The 21,773-nt window shown below is 39.3% G+C and overlaps 1 protein-coding gene across 1 annotated transcript in view; it reads right to left on the reverse strand.

Annotated features, from left to right (window-relative positions):
* LOC145260284 (trans-1,2-dihydrobenzene-1,2-diol dehydrogenase-like) overlaps positions 1-21,773 on the reverse strand; it is a 139,124-nt gene that overhangs the window by 66,318 nt on the left and 51,033 nt on the right. The window contains exons 5-6 of the mRNA XM_080118127.1: positions 12,101-12,278; positions 135-259 (exon numbers count right to left, since the gene is read on the reverse strand). Of these exons, the coding sequence (XP_079974253.1) occupies positions 135-259; positions 12,101-12,278 (303 nt within the window). The remainder of the gene's footprint in view (positions 1-134; positions 260-12,100; positions 12,279-21,773) is intronic.

Here is a 21,773-nt window from a genome sequence, read left to right on the forward strand (position 1 = left end):
TATTATCTTTAGAACACGTTTCATAAATCGAAAAATATTAGAATAGTTTTGTGAAATAAGCTTCACTAGATACAAAACAAAGAGACTGTTGCAAAATCTAAAAAGTTGAAAATTAAGACAAAAAAGAAACTTACCTGAATGATACCTTCTGTTCCACAAATAGACGCAGTACAAGGGGAGTTAATCATTGCATTGTACGTTAGATTAGCCATCGCACCATCTTTATATTTGAAAATGATTGTTGCATTCTCGTCATTACCTGGTAGAAAAGTAAAATTTGAAGAGATATTTTTTTTTAAAATGTTGTATTCAATTAATGGAAACTATTAAAGTAGAGAGCTTTCTGAAATCTGGGGATCTCTAAAGTGAAGGGGTGGGATTTTGCTGCTTGTCAGGTTAATCGAGGATATGTTGAAAAATACCAGTGCTAAGAGTTTGTTGGAGCACATTCCATTGAAGTACTTGTAAAACAAGCACAGTGGTGCCACACTGAGGCAATAAAAAAGAGCGTTAGGTTAGTTTGTTTGCCAGTGTGGGACTTGTTAGATTGCAGTCTTTTCTTTTTTGTCCAATACAGAGAGAGACTAGTAGTTGATACACTCACCCATATATGTTAACAATATTCCATGCATGGGTGAACCATGGATTTGTAGATATATAGGATACTATAAGGTGTGAGTATTTTTCTAGCATGATAGAGGGAGACCGTTGTATTTCTACTGTGTCTAAAAAATGACGTCACACTGATATATGAAAATGTGATATACTTCTGTTGTCAGTGAAGGTATGAATGGTTGGTTATTAGAAGGGAGATGCACACACGGGAATTTGATAGGTTGATTAATCTCAAGCTTATATCGTCAACCAATGATGGTATCTTTTCAGTTGTGATTATACAGCCATTTGTGACCATCTGAAACATTCCTTTTGGGATGGCATTATTATCACTGTAGTCATTTCCCCAGGGGGTTTTAGTTGATCACAGTTGCTTCACTGAATTGACCTGACTTTGATTACACCCATGTAACCTTTTACCAAAAATGAACTTTCAAACATCATATTTTTAACTTATCTTTTTTTTTTTTTTGAGAATTGATTAAGGTTTTCTGCTTCTTCACACAACCACTATATACGATTTCCCTCCACTCTCTACCCATGTCTAAATCTGAATGCAGATTCCATAAACAAAAGCTTCTTTCCCAGAACTGGCCACCTGGTTCATAATTTTTATTCAAATAAGCTTTTGGTACATTTGATAATTATTTTATTGTTCATGCAGATGTACGCTTTTGTCAAAATGATTTCTTGGTACACCCACAGCCTAGATATCGAACACTTATAAAACAAGCACAGTGATGCAACATTACAGCGATAAAGAGGGTGGGAGCTTCTTTGACAGTGTTGGATTTCTGATGGTTTTGTACATATATAGGATACTATGAAGTGTGAGTATTTTTTCTAGCATAGTAGAGGGAGCCTAGATAATCTACATTTTTTTTGTTTTTTACTTGGGAGTCAATACTTATAAAGGCCCGAAGGCCACTCAAGGATAAGGGTTAATGAATGTAAGGTGATAGTGTAGTAATCGTCAATAGTGTAAATTGGGTAGAATTTGATTATGGGGACGGCTCAACAAGAACTTGTTTGCATAAAATTTTTGGTATTCAACCGGGAAGCAGGTCAGCAGCACAGTGTTCCACAGGTGGGCAGTTTTGGGAAAAAGCTTTATTCATGACATCTGTGTTTAGACTTAAGCACGGATAAAGTGGGGAAATCATATATAGTGGTTGTAGCTAGTCGAGTAATTTTTGTGAAAATTTGGCAAGAAGGGACCATAGATTGGAATTCAGACGAGCACTTGCTATGAAAATAACGATAGAGCAGAGACAGGCTCACAACATCTTTTCTGTGGGAAAGACGTTACAAAGATTCATGTGAATGTTATGCAAAGTTTGAATTGATTTTATTTTTACTCACGTTTACCTTTAACAAGACATATCTCTAGCTGTTCAAGGGGAGAAACTATTAGAATAGAAAGCTTTCTGGTATTTAGGAACATCAACAGTGAAGGGGTGAGATTTTGTTGCTAAGCGGGTTTGTCGGGGATATGTATGTCGAGGGGACACAAGTGCAACGAGTTCATCAGAACACATTCCATTTGTAAAACAGGCACAGGGATGCAACATTGCAGTGATGGGACAGGAGTTGGAGCTTAGTTGACAAAGTGGGACCTATATATATATTATTCCTTAATTGGAATTCATTTTTTGAGATGAGCATTATATGTTAATTTTATTTTTATTTCGGACTATTAGTCTCATCTTTATTAGTTGTTGTTTTTGGATCTTTTTATTGGTTCACAACGTTTTGGCCAACTTCCTCTGGCCTTCGTCAGGTGGTAACTGCGACGGATAGGAACTTCGAATCTCCTAACTGCATTCTCAGCCATCACTGTCATCCGTAGTTGTTGTCGTCTCACCACATTTTTGACCAATTACCTCTGGCACGCTTTGGGTGGGATTGAAACTGCTATCTTCAGACAATGTTCATCTGGAACCGTAGAGATTCAACGCCTCTATCAACTGCGCCACGGGCCCCGAAGGGCGATCAAGGTTGGATTCTTTGATCTTATAAATCCACGTTTATTTATTATCTGATCTTCCATAGTCGGGTCCGTACCGATACCGATTGGTATATATATATATATTATTCCTTATTTGGAATTCATTTTTTGAGATGAGCATTATATGTTAATTATTATTGTTATTTCGGACTATTAGTCTCATCTTTATTAGTTGTTGTTTTTGGATCTTTTTATTGGTTTGTAAAAAAAAAAAAAGATTCCTGAATATCATACTATTTTTCACAAGCATAAATGTTGCACATTTGTGCAAACAGCAGTCACATTTAAAGATGGCCGACAATCACTCGATTAAAACACAAGGTTTCTTTTGTGAGAAAGCGGCTGTAGAAAAAAAGAGTAGATTAACCTCTCTACTAAATTATGAAGTTCATTTTGAACTCTGTCAAGGAACTAAAGAATACTCTAAGCAGCACCTCTACAGATATGGAAATGGTACTCCAACTAAAGATGTATCTAAGTTTTGTAAAAGTAGTATATTGCATCAGGAGTCTATACTTTTGCAGTAGTAGAAAGATTTATCCATTTCTTTAGCAACTTTAGAAATAGATTGGATACAGGTTTTCCATTTTAGATCTGGTATGAAATTCAGTCCTAGGATTTTAACTGGAACTGAAAAAAAAAGGATCTGAGCATTGGTAGTGAGAGCAGAGAAACCTTGTTTTCGAATTCATAAAATTAACAAGTTCATTCTCCTCCATTGCACCACGTGCTTTAGATCACAAGTGAAAGAATCAGCAAAATGTTGATCATCAATGCTATTCAAACTGCTGCCATAGACAACTGCATCATATATTAAAAATAAACAAATTCGTATATCAGCACCTTATAGTTAAAATTAGGGCATTATTGTAAGTTAACACTGTCTGCTTCCTCCCCAAAAGGTTTGAGATTCTATTTTTAGGCGATTACCTGTGAATATGCTGAAAAACTTGATAGAAAGAAAAAACAACAAAAAGCAGTTTAGAATTTTGAATGAAAGATCAGTTTCGCATATAAATTTGACATACAATGATCCCTCATTTTCGAACCTCTCTTGCATTCTAAAGCAGATAAACAATCTTTTTTCTTTTTTACAATATCAGATATAAATTATGTGTGTTTTTTTTGGGGAGGTTCTACTTTTTTAGGCGATTACATATCATTTTATGTTGCCACTCAGATTTAGGGTTAGTGGTAAAAAAATTAGTTTCCTTAAAAAGTTAGAATAGTCCGAAAATGAAATATCATTTTATGTTACATTTATACACAAAACTAATCCCCAGTCTAAAATTCATATTGTTTTTCTTTCTGCCAAGTTTCTTAATGCATTTGCAAGTACTCATCTAAAATAATCACAAAGAAAATCAAAGAGGTGAGGAGAAGGATAACAGAGTTGTGCTGTCACTCACTCACACGCCCTCGCAAATAAACGAACATTCATTGATTTTAATTTCCCCGCGCATTTGCACAAAAATAAGTTCTAGCAACAATAATTTCAAATATGCCCACGAGCTTTTTTCACAACAACAAAAGCAAAATGGACATATTTCTGACGGACGTAGGCGAAGGCACTATCATGTGACAATATCGACCAATGAGAAATTTTAGAAGATTGTTTTTTTAACGCTTTTCCAAACCAAATATCAGCAGCAGCAATCTTGTGCTGGAATCCAATTCAAAAAGTATTAAAACGCAACAAACATTCTTTCTCTCTCTCTTTTCACTCCAACTTGACACAAGAACATGTCTCTCGTTTTCATCTCATCATCGTTTCCAAATCTGTCAGAACCATAATTACACACGCCATGCAGGCATCCAAAAAAAGAAAACACACTTATGCACACACACCCATTCAGTACATTTTCTATAAGAATTACTAACAACAGACTACTTCCCTGATGGGACTTTCGAATAAGGCGAACTTCGCCAGTTAAAACAGAAATCTTGAAATAAAGACATTATTTCCACAAAAGATCTTCCAATCTTATTATTTTAACGAAGGACTTTCATCTAATATGACCTTTTAATCTTAGTAATTCCACAAAGAATTTTCACCTAATTTGAATATTCTAACCTCAATGATTTCACAAGAACTCTTACCGATCGGACTTTGCTTGTTCACCTTGTTATTTTGTTGAAACATAAATGCGGCGCATTTTAAATGAGAAGGAGGTGTCATTGTGTTTTATTTCTTTTATTATTATTTTATTTGGAGCAGAGGAATTTAATTTCTCTTAAATTTCTTTTCCCCTACACTGTTCATCTAAAAACTTACCAAAAGTAGAATACTTAAAAGCATTGAAATTACAACAAGGATAATTTATATTTATTTTATTTTGTACTATTACAATTCTGATTCCTTGAAGTAGACGACAGATTTTCATATATATTTTCAATATTGCTTGCTTAAAATGAAAATAAATATTCTAGCATATTTCACTCTCTTTAAACACTCTGTAATTTCCTATTTATTATAATAGACTAAGTCCTGATCTGGAAAAGTGAAAAAAATAAAATGAACACAGAAATGTTATTTTGCCAATATGAAATCGAAAATAGTTTTGTCTTTGCTTACATTTTTTTTTTTTTTTGCTTGATGCTTCCATCTTTTTTTTTATTTTTTTATTACATTTTCACCCCAAACAAGGCATATTGCCACTTTGTTGTAGGGGGCTACTATCAGGGACATGGGCATCAGGGGTACTGTGTAGGGAGTTGGGCAGCAAGATGTCGGTTCACATTGCACTTGAACTTCTGCATGTCAGTACAGTTAGGGAAGCAGCGACCCGGCAGGGAATTCCAAAGTTTAGCTGTCCTGGGGAAGAAACTACTGGAGTAGAAGGCCCTCTTACATCTAGGGATCTCTACTGTGAAGGGGTGGGATTTAGCTGCTTGACGGGTTTGTCGGGGGTATTTACGTCGAGGGGGCACAAGTGCTTGCAGTTCGTCAGAGCATTCACTGTTAAAGTACTTATAGAAAAGGCAGAGGGATGCAACATTACATCGATGGGACAGGGGCTGAAGTTTAGATGACAGTTCAGGACCTATCAGATTGGCGACTCTCTTTTGAACCTTGTCTAGGAGCGAGAGACTAGTGGTAGATGCACCAGCCCAAATATGACAACAATACTCCATACATGGGTGAATGGTGGCCTTATAGAGGTACAGGATACTTTTGGGCGTTAGTAGATTTTTAGCATGGTAGAGAGAACCTACATTCTTCGCAGTGGTCCTGGCGATACTCTCAATGTAATTGTTCCAACTCATGTTTCCTGAGAGCGTTAGGCCGAGGAGTTTAAAGGATGTACTTTTAGATAAAGAGTCATTGGCCATTGCTATTGGTAGTAGAGAAGGTTTCTTGTAATTATTGAAGGAAACAAGTTTAGTCTTGGCAGCATTGAATGTGACCATCCATTTATGTCCCTATTCCACTACAGATTGGAGGTCATCCTCTAGTGCTTCTGCCATTTCTTTAGATATATGTTCATTTGTTTTCCTGTCGTGTCTGTTATAGAGTGTGGTGTCCTCAGCATATATACCCATCTCACAGGCAATTTTGTCAGGGAGGTCATTTATGAATATTAGGAATAACAGAGATCCCAGGATAGACCCTTGAGGCACTCCCGCATTTATATCGTATTGTTTAGATGTACGACCGTTGAGGACAACCTGGATTTTTCTCTTATCTAAGAAGGATTTAATTATGTCATGTATTCTGCCAGTGATACCGTATGATCTGATTTTCCTGAGAAGACCTTCATGCCATACCCTGTCAAAAGCCTTAGATATATCTAGAGCTACCGCTCTGTCCTCTCCCGCTTTGTCCAGTGACTGGTATATACATTCTGAGATTACAGTTAGGATGTCTACTGTTGAACGGGCTTGTCTAAATCCATATTGTTGGTCAGTCAGAAGTTTAGCATCTGTAAGGTGATGGACTAGAGCTTGGTTAATTATTGTCTCAAATATTTTGGCGAAAAGTGAGGAGGAGGCTAATAGGGCGAAAATTTACTGAGTCAGTTCTTTCGCCAGAATTCTTGAAAACTGGCACTACAGAAGCAGTTTTCCAGCAGACAGGAAAGCAAGATTCATTAAGGCATTTGTTGTAAAGTTTGGAGAGAACTGGAGCTACTTCGGCGGAGCACTTTTTTAATAGCACAGCCAGGACGAGATCAGTTCCACATGCTTTTGCAGTGTCAAGATTTCTTATGATAGCATGCACCTGAGAAGGGGTGATTTTCAGATCATCTAGTGTGACGTCTGTCCACAAAAGAAAGTCAGGGAGGAGGTGGTTGGCAGGGTCCAGTGTGGAGTTGGAGGCAAACCGACTGGCAAGCATGTTAGCCTTCTCAGTTGCAGAGTAAACAACCTCATGATTGTTGGATAGTGGGGGGATTGTTGATTGCCCATTATTTACTACACTGTTGTAGATTTTCCAGAAGTCGCGGGTTCCTAATTTCTGTGCTTCGATGCGTTTTTTGGTGGTTTCAGTAAATTCTCTCTTAGCTGTCGCTATTCCTTTCTTAACATTACTACTGGCTCCTATATACTTCTGCCTGTTTGAACTGGACTTATGTCGATTAAATCTGTGGTACGCATGCTGCCTTTGCGCGATGGCGGCTTCACAAGTAGAAGTAAAGCATTGGGGAGAGTGGGGCTTGCTATAAAATTTCTGCATGGGAACATGTGCTTCAATTGCTGTTTTGAACCATTCAGTGGTCTCATTTGTGCACTGTTCAGCAGGAAGTGAAAAGATATTTTGCCATGGGGCATCACTGATGAGATCTCTGATGGCTTCCCAGTCAGCCTTTTTATAATATCTTGTCGTTTGGAGCAGTGGCTCTTCAGTGTTGGCTCAAAAGTTTAGGGCTATTTCAACCATTATCACTGCATGATCGGCGTTCCCAAGTGGGCTGTGGGCATTAGTTACACAGTCATTGGGAACCGTGGTCAGAAACAGATCTAGAAGTGATGCGTGTTGTTCTTGCTAGTCTGGGAAACGGGTTGGAAATGTAACCATCTGTGATAGGGAATGAGATATAGAGAAGTTATATGTAGTCATACCAGCTGCGTCTGTGTGAGTAGAAAATCCAAGCCAGTTGCCGTGGTAGACATTGAAGTCACCAAACACATGCACTTGTGCGCTAGTGTCGAGGGAAAGTGTTATATCTATGCTGTCAGAGACTTTATTTATTATGGTACAATCCTGAGTCGAGGGAGAGCAGTAGAGAAAATAAAAGTAACTAACATTATGTTGCATGTTAAGTCTAAAGCACATAAAGGCTTGATCGTCTGATTCTAGTTTAGTTTTTCTAGTCAAGGGGAGGTGTTCCGAATATATACTCCAAGCCCATGCATATGTCTGACAGAGTCCTTGCGGCAGAGTGGCAAATATCCAGGCATGTTAAAGTAGTTAGAGGGGATGGACGAGTGTAGGTTAGTCTCACTTAGTGCTAAAATATTCGGGGTGTTTGTTAAGAGAAATGCTTCAACATCATTTAAGTTAGTTCTAAGCCCACAGATGTTCGTAAATGCAAGCCTCAAGGGAGAAGGCAGGTTGGTTTTGTTTGAGTTTGGGTCTGGTTTTAGCGTAATTTTTTTTATTGTACTGTCATTTTTTTTTTTTAAGAGTTTCAGTTTAGGTAAGGGATGCTGAACAAGTGGTTATGCAGAATACCAGACATGCAACACAAGCAGACCATCAGTTGTCCTGCCATCTACTAGGATTGTGGCCTTGGGATATCTTGATTTTTAACACATACGATCAACCAATCACAATGATTTTAGTAAGCAAGTAAATGAAAGAAGTATTCTGATTGGCTACTTTTTGTATGCACACAACTCAAAAAGTTAGAATCTAATTTGAAGAGTGAAATTCAAATTATTAATTAATGCACCAATATCTTGCATGTGAAAATTTTTACAATGCTTCCTATGATTTTATACACGTTATAATCCCCTTTTATATCTCATTAAAAGTTATAATTTTCACCTTGGGCTCACAGCCTATAATCTTTTTTTTATGTTGGGTGAAATAATTCCTATTTACTCACTTCCCCAAAAGGGCAAAGTTAGACATAGGGTTGGTTTTTAATGTGGTAAAAGTATCCAGTTATCCCCAAAATGAGTATACAAGTCAAATATAGAAGGAAATGTCTCCATAAAAGAAAAAAAATATTTGTTTACTTTTTTTTCGATTGTAAATGCTTTAATTTTTTATAACTGCTTTCTTTTAATAGCAAATATTTACGATAATAAAAAAGACAATGAAAAGTAAATATATCAAAAAATTATTTAATTCTCTCAAATCTCAGCTCGTCAGTCTGAAAAAATAAAAAAACTTATTTTTTACAAAGATTTTTAGTAAAAAAAAAAAAAAAAAAAAAAAAACAGCGTGCAAATCCGTTTAAATTAAAATTGGTTGTTTTTGTTTTTGACATAAAAATCCTAGGTTGCTCAAATGACATGCCTAATCAGCAGGAGCAGTGCTCATGTTTTGCTGTACATTTGTCATGCCTTAACTTGTTGTATATAATTAATAAAAATCGCTAAAAGAATTCATAATGGATCACTCTCAACATTGATTACGAATGGGCTGGATGGAATCAATTGATGCATGATGCCAATAAATATACTTATATTCTTGTAATAAGACAAAAGCAGCTTCAACTTGTACAGAAATGTAAAAGGGAATTTAATTAAAATTTTCATGAAACTTTTTTTTCAATGGTTAAAAGTAAAACAGCATTTAAAAAAACATAAAATAATGTTCAGCTGAATCTTTAAACCAAAATAAGAAGTATTTTTTTTTTTTTTTTTTACATGGAGTTCACCACTCATCAAGGCCCAATGGCCACTTGGGGATAAGGGTTATTGTGTGTACAGTAATCAATGGGATAGTGTAGCAATAGTATTGGAGAATTGATAATGTATCATCTGGAATTTGTTTGTGTTGGACTTGAAGACATCCAGGTTGAAGTCGGGAGGGAAACATGCAAGCGGAACAGAGTTCCACAGGCATGCAGTTCTAAGAAAGAAGCTTTGTTCATGGAATCTACGTCTTGATTTAGGCACAGATAAAGAGTGTAGAAAATTATTGATGATGGTTTCAGCTAGTCAGGTGTTTTTTGAGAAAGATTGACGAGAGAGGACCAGAGAATGGAGCTCAGACGAGCACTTGCCATGGAAATAACGATAGAACAATGACAGGCTCGCTACGTCTCTTCTGTGGGAAAGAGGTTGTAGGGAAGAGAAAAGGGCATCCCCCACTAAGCCACGAAGTCTATTTTGTACTCTGTCAAGGCAGGATAGGCTGTTTTTAGCAGCTCCTGCCCAGATGTGGCAGCAGTACTCCATCTTTGGACGTACTTGGCTTTTATATAGATAGAGAATTGCATCATTAGTGAGATATCTTCTGGAGCGGGAGAAGGATCCTACCATTTTCTCAGCGACCTTGGCCACAGACTTCATGTATGTGTTCTATTTCAGGTCAGGAGTAAAGGTCAAACCCAGAAGCTTATCAAAACATGGGGCCTCCCCTAGACGAGAGCCATCCATTTCAATTGATGCCAGATGGGGATCAGAGCGTTTATGATGTAGAGATAGGAGCTTGATCTTAGATGCATTAAAGGTAACCAGCCACCTCTTTCCCCACTGTACCACGCACTCAAGATCAGAGGAGAGAGAATCAGAGACAACATCATCATTTACGGCCTTTTATGTGTTGCCATAGATGGTCGTGTCATCAGCATAGATGTCAACGAAAGATTTTAGTATGTGTTTGGGAGATCATTGATGTAGATCAGGAAGAGAGTTAGGCCCAGTATGGACTCCTGAGGGACTCCAGCATTAATACTGTGGCCCTCTGATTTCTGCCCATCAACCACTACTTTTATGAGCCTATCAGCGAGAAATGATTTAATGATCGAGAAAACATTTCCAGTTATACCATAGCTGGAAATCTTGTGTAGTAGGCCTTTATGCCAAACATTATCGAAGGCCTTTGATATGTAAAGAGCAATTGCCCTAGAAATGAAGCCTTTGTCGAGAGATTTGCTAATCCTATGAGATATAACCGTTAGCACATCTGCTGTAGATCTAGCAGAACGGAAACCATATTGCGTGTCGCTAAGAAGGTTATTTCTGCTGAGGTGGTTGACTACTTCTCTATTTATTGTGGATTCCAGCAACTTACTCATGACACACAGGAGACTTATTGGTCTGTACTGAGAGGGGGATGACTTATCACCTGAATTTTTAAATACAGGGCATACTGATGAAGTTTTCTAGGGTGTTGGGAAGCACTTCTCCTTAAGGCAACGCTTAAACAGTTTGGTAAGTATGGGGGCAAGTTCTGGTTGTAATTTTTTTAGCACTATAATTGGAATACCGTCAGGACCAGTTGCTTTACTGGAGTCAAGAAATAACTGAAAAAAAGAATGGGAAACTACCAGCCAAATAGAGATCATAAAGGCTACCAGTAATGAACAGCATATTTTTCTTGGACATAAACCAACAGCCCAACAACTGAAGTCAAGAAGTTTCCTCAGTAATTCTCAACCATTAAGATCTTACTAAGAGAGCAGTCTGTATCTGTTGTCAAGATAGCTTGAGAAACCCCATCCCTTACTGACATAAGAATCTCACATTCTGAAGACCTCTTTCCTGCCTCAGCGGAGAACCACCTGAGAATGATAAAGGGAATCAAAAGCTGCTATTGTCATTAAGGGTTGTAAACCCGATCCAACTATATCCAAATGCAGAGAGGGGGATCATAAAATACATCACTGTCTTATAACCAAATACTTCAAATACATATAACAAAGAAGTTGAAAATAATTGTTGATATGAAATGAGCAGATGGAATACATACATCTAAAAATATCAGTTTTTCCATTTTTATGGCCTCTTATGAAAATTAAAATCAAAATATAATACAACTAAACATTGTGTCTAGAATCTTTATTCTAATTTTGATCAAAATTAACTCTATGATTTTGATTCTAAAAAATGTCTAAAATTTAAGACTTAAGTTTATGAAGTCTTAAGAAGAAATTGAACTTCACTTAATTAGTGTCTAATAACTATGGATCAAATTTAATGCCAATCTGAAATATTTAAATTTTCAAATAAGAGGTTGTTTCCATATTATTCCCACCTAAAACTCCATTAAAATACTCCAAAGAAACTGAAATTTGAGGAATATTTGTTGATTGAGAATTCATAACTATTTTTTTAAATTTCACAAAAATTGGAGGTATTTAAATTTTGACTTAGGACTTCACACCTTTTACCCCATATGCACAGAACTAAATTAAACTAAGTATAGCTCACTTTTAGACCACTAATGCCTAGCAGCTGTGTTCTAAAATTTATAATGATCTGTTAATTAGTTTAGGAGTGAATCCTATACACACAAGCATACCTAACTTTATATTGAGGTATAGTTTTAATATGTTTTAGAAAATCAATACTTACCATCTTTATTGACATGACCAACAGCAATTATTTCATCAGGTGGTTCTTTGAAAGCCAATAGTGCCAATTGGAGGGGATAAGTCCCAATATAAAGTAGGCCACCGCCACCCAATTCATGACTGGCAACTTGCTCTCTTTGAATGACTCGGTTGCAAAATTCAGCTTGGACATAGCGCACCTGAATGAAATTGTATAAATTTATGTCAATATATTTTCTATAAGGAAATATAGTTCCCCTTTGGAACTATTTGCAGATATTCGAATTACATATGGAATGTTGAAAGCCAAACAATGCAACTTTTTTAAAATAAACTATTTATAGGTTACAGATCCAATATTTCTACATTGAAAATATCATAAAATTGAAAATTATCATTTCTACATTGAAAAGCGTCATAAACTTGAAAAACTGGCAGGGCACCCAGCATTGCCCGGTTGTAAAATATACATAAATTTTATTATATTTTAATACAGAAACTGAGACATGTGCATGCGAATATTGTTTTTTTCTAAACAGTTCACTTCTTGTAAGTAAAACAAAATAAAATACTCAAGCTGAGATCGAAACCGAAAACTAAAGACAGTGAGTTAAGTATGATAACTATTAGTCCAGCTTGACACGATCTTTACAAAGTGTTTTCAAACCTTCTTATTCTTAACATAAAGAAGGTGTTATGTTTCACGGCCGCATCCGATACACAGTTGCAAACAATTAAAAATCTGATGACTCCCAAATATCAATTTTTTTTAACTTTGAACTCTTCGCAGCCCTTTTTTTCTGGATGAAAACCAATTAAAACGTTTTCTACATGTCTGAATATCATACCTACCAAATTGTAAGTCTGCAGATCAAAAATTCGTTGAGTACATAGGTCAAGAAGTGTCCTCACACACACACACACACACACACTCATTTTTACAGATATATAGATCAGTTTTGAAACCAAATACAATTCTAAAAGATTTCTTTTTTCAATATTTTGGCCAACTCTAGCTTTCGTCAATTTATTATACACATTCAGGAAAAAACAAAACAAACACCATTGTCACCCTGTAACAATGAATGTCAGTGATAGCCAACTTCCTCTCGTGTCAAATGCATACAGTTATTAATGTTTAAATTTTGTGTAGAGAACACGCTGATAGCATGTGTATAGATAACAGATCCAATATTTTTACATTGAAAAAGAAAAAAAAAAAAAAACGTAAGATTTCAAATATCAGAAATCATTTTTAAAATCAAATTCTATGCTATGATTTTAGGGGGATTTAGCAGAGAAGCCAAGAAATGAAAGAAAGTATAAAAAATTCAAATATATAACAAATAAATGAAAAAAGTGAAGGAACTGATTTGCCTTGTCACCACTTCCAGTAGCACAGAGTTAGGAAGTGCATTAGCTGACTATAACCAAAAACTTTATTACGTCGAAAATTCATGTTTTAAAATAAATAATTTATTTTCAAAAAATCACATTCAATTTTTTTTTTTATATCAGGATTTTTTTTTAATGCTTCCATTTTAGCTGAAAATATTTTCCACTATATAAAAAAAAAACTAAAATTATTTTTCTTTTTAAGATCAGTAAATATCTTTTATAGTATATCAATAAATGAATAACACTCACTTATGAAAAATTGTAAAATTGCAGATTGTCAGAAAACGTCAGACTCTTGACCAAGGGAAAAATGATGATAAATGGATAATAATAATGACCTTAAAGCTATCAATTCACATGCATTCAAATCAAAGGGAGATAACTCATCCAAACTTTATGTACAGTTAAATAGCGTTTTCTTGGTGCTTGTTAGGAGAGTTGACAAATGGATTTTTTTTTAAATATGTCGTTTTTAACAAAAACAATATTACGGACTTAATTATGTCGAAAATAGTAATATATCCAAAAATTACGAAAATTCATTGACTAAAACAACTGCTTTTGTGTTTTTAGTAAAAAAAAAATATATCACTATAGACAACAAATATTTATAGCTTGTTTCATGTATTACAACATAAAAAAAGCATGAAATAGAAACTCCATTTAACATGAGACAAACTATGAACATTTAAGTTTTTGAATGACTTTTATGAACAATAAAAGACTAGATTGAATGTGCGTGTTCAACAAAATTCATTTTCATATGTCGTCACCTTTCAGAATAATACAAAGTAAAATTTTGGAATAAACAGGAAAAAAAAAGGTAGAATGTTCATAAAGAGTACTTATTCCTTGTTTCTTTTTGTTGGTCGAGTAGTGGTCACATAGAGGAGAGTTTCCATTTTTTTATTGCGAAAGCAGGGTAACTTCTTGTTTGACTGAACTTGTGTCTTTGGTGTCTTGTTTACTCCTCTCCACTTGTTTACAAAAATCCTGGGTTTATATTTCTCCTTGCTGGCTCCCACAGACACATTGGTTGTTAAATCCTGATTTTAGCGCACCCTGTTCCCATTGTCTAATTAATTCTTATTAATTTTTGTACTGCCAACTTTTATGAAATTTTAACAATAGATATTAGACATCAATTAATATATATTTCCAATATTGCTAAGTATGTTAATTCCATTTCAATTTAATTTTACTAATCTGGTTTTAATCACAATAATACATATTTTGATTTATGCAAACAATTTTAAATTACTTCCTGACGTTTGTTAAGAAGGTTTTCTTTTGATATTATTATATGATACGATTCGACATTGCAAAGGTTACATCGACCCGACTTGGTAGATGTGACCTGATTTTTTCCTTTGTTTTCTCTTTGTTTTTGCCTCCCTTCTCCAGGGAGAAATGGTCTAATATCTCCACACTTAATTTCCTTAGCAGCACTCTGACCTGCTAAGCACCCACTAAGTCTTCCTTCTCTGCTCTTCCCCTCACGGGGGATCTGAGCTGCTAACCCGTCTTCCCTATAAAGGGGAGCCAGTCACACTTTCTCATTTCCTCCCCATTCCCCCCCATTTCCGTCACCTTTTTTTCCCCCCTTCCCCCAATGCTACACTTGATTTGACGTCATCAGGCTGGTTGCACGTTTTATGTGCCAAACCGAAATGAGCATGCTGACACAAATGAATACCCCACCACCACCCACTCCCCTGGAAGGAGACGCCCCCCAAAAAGGGAGCTATACACAGCCAACAAGAAGAGGCACCCAAAAATGATAAAAAACCAGCCAACGGTGGGAGTGCATTACAGCTCACAACACTCCAGCGCCAAATTTCAAAAACTGCTGCACCTGCTCCCCAGGGGAGAGCTCCTCAAACAAGGAAGCAGCACCAGGAAAGGAGAACCCTGACAATGGAGCAGACAAGCTGCAACCATAGCACCCCAAGTCTCCCTATCCACGAAGGATTCCTCCCTGGCTCCCCAAGAGGACAACTCCGAAAGAGAGGAAAAGGAGGAAAATGGTGACATCTCCAAGAGAACACTTCCCAGGGGAGACACAGGCAGTGCAGGATGGTAACGAACCCATAAGTGATGGACCACGGTGGATGGCACCTGGGGTTTCACAAGCCCCTTCCAGGAAACCCGTGGAGCAGAGACCGGCAAACTGGCAACACCACACATCGAGCGGCCGGCCCTGGGCATACCAACAATCCCTGGTCAGCAACAGCAGCCAAGTCAGACGATAGTGTCCTGGACCCCCAGTACCAGCAAGGAAGATGTAGCATGGGGACCACAAACTCAACTGTCCTCACAGGAGTACCAGGACCTGTTTGAGTCGACCTACAAGGACCTTACGGAGAGGAACATTATAAAACCCCTCCCAGGTGCCGTAGAGGAATTCAAAAAAAGGAGTTTCTTTCGTAACTTTGGATATAAAGAAAAGAGGCTTCACTGGAATTGATAGGGACGGCATGGTTGTCCTCCTCCTCCTAGAATCTGAAAATCCCAGCTATATACATCTGCAGAAGGAGCTACGCCATGTGGGACATCCTTTTCCCCAACCAGAAAGAGGCTGAAGAAACGGCAAAAAAAATAAAAAAACAATCAGTTTTCAGCCAATACAGGGACATGGTGTCGGTGGCCCCAGCAAGCCGAAGAAAGGATGTCCTGACTGGGGCATACAAACTCCAGATGCGTCTCAATAGAGCCTGGTTTAACCAAATACCGGCGACGTTGAGGTGCGAGGAAGGGATGCTGTCCATTATAGTGGAGGGACGGATGCCGCACTGCTGGCACTGTCAACAGTAGGGGCATATGGCCAAAGACTGCCCCAAAACGAACCTGACCAAAGCCCCTGCAGCTGTTGACAAGCCACATAATGCAAAGACAGCAGCCATACCATTAGTAGACGCATCCCCCAACATCGGATGAGTCACAGTAACCCGAAAGGAAAAACCACCAAAGACAACCAATTCCAGCCAAGCAACAGACAGGAAACAAGCGCCGCAGCAATAAGAATAGCCACCAAAGCAGTCGGAGCAATCAAACAAACTGCCACAGTCGAAATTGCCTCAACACCAGCAGCAACAACAGCAACAGCGTCAACAACAGCTAGAGGAGCAGTCCATATCACTACAACAACAACAACTAACGGCCCCCCGCACAAACAGATTCGGGGACCAAGAGAAAAAAGGACTGCTCCTCTGAGGATGAATCCACCAGTCAAAACAAGAGTGACATGTGGTCGCTTCTGGAGTCAGCTGAAGGGACCTCTCTGGGAATGGAACTTTTTAAGAGAAACGACCCTTACCTTGACGAACTGTCAAAACAATGCAAGGGAAGGGTCCCAGTGTGGGTCTATCTGTCTCTCAATAGGGCCTTAAAATTGATCTTTCCCCTAGATGTCGGCGACATTGTGAGAGAAGTCCAGGAACTGAAAAAACCTGACCTTGAGCATCGCGTACGTTTGCGTCCTTATGCTGACAGACTTTGGAGCCAAGTGCAACACACCCTAAGGTAGGTAACATGCCTTTAAATTTGAACAGTTTGAATGCAAGGGGCTCGAGATCATCGGGCAGCTCACCTCCGGAACGACCTCTTCTCCCTGGGAGTGGATGTTGCTGCGATTCAAGAGACGCATTTCGTTTCTTCTGCAGACTGTCAGATGCTAAATCGAGACTTCGATGTTTGCTTGGCATATGGCAGCCTGCGGGGGAAGGGAGTTTCCTTGTTAGTGAAACGTACTCTGTCCGCAACAGTCAATGCTGTTCATAAGGATACAGTGGGCAAGCTGGTCATGGCTGGTCATGGTTAGGTCAGTCGGACAATAAACTAATTATGGCCTGGCTGAAGCTAGGAAACAGGTCCAAGTTAGCGGGGTACTGGAAGTTAAACACCTCCCTTCTGGAGATACATGACTTTCGTGATAAGTTAATAGAATTAATTAAAAAGGCACTAGTGAGGGCGGTTACCGGGAGTAAGTGGTGATTAAGTCTAAGAGTCAACATTAGAAGCTCCTCCGTCAAGTATGCCCAGCACCTCGCACTAGATAAGGTCAAGACGAAAAAGCAGCTAGAGCAGAAATTAGCCCGGGCTACAGGGGAGGGCGATAAGGTTAGTCAGGAACTAGCTAAGCAGGGCCTTCTGCATGAGACTAGCGAGCATTAAGAAGGTCAAGTAGTTAGAGCTAGGCTTAGAAAGATAGGCAATGAAGCAGTAAACTACGACGTGCATCACAAGATTCATAGGCATGGCTCGGACAAATACATTGCGAAAGTCAGATATCCGGATGGATGCACCCTGGAATCGACTCGGGAGATCTGCGAGGGGCTTCCAGAACATTTTGAGAAGTGTTTTACACAGCAGCTTGATCTACCAGTCCTTGAGTTTAGCAACTATTTGGCTGATTCTCCTCGTCACAAAGTAGCTAGAGTGGCTAATTGCAAGGGCCGGGTGACTGAACGGGAGGTCTTTATTGCACTGAAGCAGGTCAGCTGTGAGAGATTGTAGGAACTCGATGGTCTGCCATACAAATTGTATTTGAGGCTGTCGCCCATGTTTCTATCTCTTCTGACAGATATGTTCAACCATTGGTTTGCTCAGGGATCCATCCCGGGGCAATTCACCAAAGGAGTGATCACATTGCTGAGGAAAGGTGACGGGCATGGCGGGGAAGAGTTAGACAATTACAGGCCCATAACTCTGCTAAACACAGAGTTGAAGATTTTGGCCAAGGTTCTGTTGAATCAGCTTCAGGTTGTTATCGGCGAGTTAGTTGAACTGGAACAGAACTACGCTGTGAAGGGGAAATTGATTCAGAACAACTTGCACCTGATCCGCACAATCCTAGAGGGAGGGATAGATGACACGGAAGCCGTGCTGATCAAGTTAGATCAGTCCAAAGCGTTCGATAGGGTCGACCATTGTTTCCTGGCATCTGTTTAGAAGCTGCCGGTTTTAAACTGGATTTCTGCAAGTGGATCTCCATGATGTATGGACAGCCCACGGCTATCATGCAAGTCAACGGAAAGTGCTCAAAGCCCTTTGTTATCGCTTGGTCGGTTTGTCAGGGTTGTCTGCTGTTGCCCTGCTTTACGTCCTGGCCTTGGAACCTCTGCTCTGCAAGCTGAGACACATGGGGAGGCAAATTCGGCCCTGCGTTGAATGGCTCTGCCTGGTGGCTCAGCCACCAACATATCCGTGTTCGCCGATGACGTCACGGTCTTTGTGTTGAGCTTCAGAGACATCAAGATCATGTTGGAGGTGCTTGCACGGTACAAAAGAATCATGGAGGCCAAGATAAACCGCAACAAGTCGGTCGGACTGTGGTTGGGCGCCTGGAGTGGCAACGCAAATCTCCCTGTGTTGTTCAGCTAGACAGATGGCTCGGTTCGGATTCTCGCCATGTGGTCTGGACAGTGTCTCCAGCTCGACAAAATTGGTTGGAGGTACTGTCAAAGGTGGAGGCTACGGTCAACTCGTGGCTTCCTAAGAAACTTTCCTTAAAGGGTAGAGCCGAGGGATGCGCCACATACGTCTTCCGTTTCATCCTTTACCGACTGGCCATACTTCCCCTGCCTGCACAACACCTACAAGCTCTTGTTGAACTCTTGTCCTTGCTCCTTTGGGACAAAGGAAGACACTGAGTAAGCAGACAGATCTGTATTCAACAAACGTGTGAGGGAGGCTTGGGAATGCCGAACTTGAAGTGTCATCGAGATGCCGAGAGGCTGGCCTTCCTAAGCCACTACCTTTAAGATGATCAGCCATGGCACCCCACAATTACTGTCGCCTTTCCCGACCTCATTCTTGACCCCTCTGTCGAGAGTCGTCGCAGCGCTGGAGAGAATCAGCCTTCTTGAAAGCGTGCCGAGCCATGCTAAACTGACTACCAAGGTCCAGTGACCTTGTGATTGCTACTCATAGGGAACTCTACAGGGATCTAGTGAGGGGGGGGGGTCGCCGACAACTCGCTCTGCATGTGTTTGGGTTGGCAGCAGAGTGAGATCCGCTCCACATGGAGTTGGAAGCCAGGTTCGAGTCATCTGAACAACTCTGAGTTCTCTCTGACCTGGCAATCGGCCCAAAATGCACTTCCCCTCAATAATATACAATGCTGTTCCGGTTTTTTGGAGTCACCGGCCTGTCCCTGTTCCTGGACGACGGCTGTAGAAACAAGTGATCACGCATTTTTTGGCTGCTGCGAACTCCGTACTGGTTGTATGTTGGCGAGGTGACGGCTCACATCGACCCCGAGCATCCTTGCCCAATTACCATATCAAACGTAGTAGACAACTTGAGGCTTCTATGGAACCGGGAAAGACAAATGGTCTACATTGCAATTCTGGCCGTGGCGAGAATGGTGATTTGGACGTCGAGACTACAAGATGGTCAGGGGCTGCTGCCTTTTTCTGACCAGGATCTGATCGCTTTCTTCCAACACCAACTATTGGTGAAGATCAGATGCGTCAGAAGAAGGCTGCATCGCGTGGCTTTTTAAAGAAAATGGATACATGCAACAAGTCTGTGTGTATGAAGAGGAACCAAATTTGAATCCGTGTTCCCCACCTAGATGTGGAGTGCGCGGTTCTGGTGTTTATGTTGGGCCCCCACCCCTTTTCAATTTTACTTTTTTCTAGCCTCCCAGCCAGCCAAATAAATCTTTTTCCCCTTATAAGAAAGCCTCCAAGACACCCAACCTCCAAAAACCAAAATTTTTTTTCTTTTTTTACCCTTCCCCTGCTCTCGGAATTCCACCCGTCTTGGAGGAAATCAGATCTAACACTAACATTCCAACCCCTCTCTTTTCTCTCCTATCTAGGGCAAAACCCCCCACCCCCCTCCCACTCCATTTAGAAGCTGCCTGAGAAACCCTGGTTCCTTTACAAACGAGAGTGAAACAGGCATTTCAGATGAGGGTTGGGATGGTTTTACTAACCACATTTTTATCTTTAATTTTTATTTTTTCCCCCACACAAATGAAATTGCTATATTTTTTAATATTGTTATCTTATTTTGTATTTTTTGTATAAATAAAAAATGTTTTAAAATTGGGTTTAAGTAGGACCCCCCCCATACACACACATAAATACACATTTAAAAGGGTAATTATGATAAAAGATGATGGCCAAGAAAGAAATCCTTTAAAGTTTACAACAGAGATGAGATGGACCAACCAAGCTCACCCCCCTTCTTTTTCAGTTGACCTTTGTAGCGGACCAGGGTATAATACCCTAGCTCGCCACAAGAAAATAATGAAACGAATGGAATTGAAGGAAACAAAGACTCAATTGATGGATGAGATAAACGTCGTTTATTTGCTGTTGAAAGAATGAACGTTTTAGTTATAACATGTGTTCATGTCCGCGCGTGTGTAACCAATGTTCGTTGCGGGGTTGGTGTTGTAGCAGAATAGGAAATGTGTGTTCATCTCACTATCGTTTGTTCTCACGTCGGAAGAGAAATGAGTGTTGTAGTGGAAATGAGAATGATAGTCCAGCGTGTAGACAAAGAAGAGGATATGAGAGTTGACATCAGTTAGTAGTCAGCTACGTGAAGGTGTTCTCAGGGACCAGTAGTAGATAGAAAGAGAAAGAGTGGGAATGTGTACATACGGTCTGTTAGCTCGTGCCCCATACATAGTAGTAAGTGGGTGTGAGGTACACGTGTGCGCGTGCCGAAACGGCAGCGGCTAGCGCACCGACCAGCCACCTAGGAGGCTAGTCTCGAAAAGGAAGAAGCCGGTTGTTGCTCTTTGTTTTATACTTGTTTCCGGTGGTCATTTGCGCATGTGTATATTTCCTTAGAAAGCGGAAGTGACGTCGTCCATGTGTGCGCGTTAGCGTGTGTGTCTGTTCCGATGCTACTCTTAAGGTAATTTGTCTCAATCAATGGAGGGTTGAGACAATTGTTATTTTTGGTCCCAACCAGAGTGCCCCTTTTGCCTTCTTTTCGGGGAGCTGCCCTCCCCCCCCCCGCCCATTAAAAATGACCTTGTGTCACATTTTGCTTTTGTGGAGAAGCAAATAAATACTACTAGAAAAAAGGCTTTTTTTCTATTGTTCTTGGCATGGTGATTTGCACATTACGACTGCAAGGTGGCCGAAGGTGTTCTTTTTTTTTTTTTTTTTTTTTTGATCAAGATCTGATCGCTTTCTTTAAACTAACTACGGGTGAAGATCAGAGGTGATAGAAGAGGCTGCATCATACGGTATTTCACAGAAGATGGATACATGTAGCAAGTCTGTGTGTACAAAAAGGAATCAAATTTGAATTTCAAACAAAACCCTTAA

Source organism: Euprymna scolopes, chromosome 3, assembly GCF_053919585.1.
Source record: "Euprymna scolopes isolate OS-2025 chromosome 3, ASM5391958v1, whole genome shotgun sequence".
NCBI classification, from domain to species: domain Eukaryota; kingdom Metazoa; phylum Mollusca; class Cephalopoda; order Sepiida; family Sepiolidae; genus Euprymna; species Euprymna scolopes.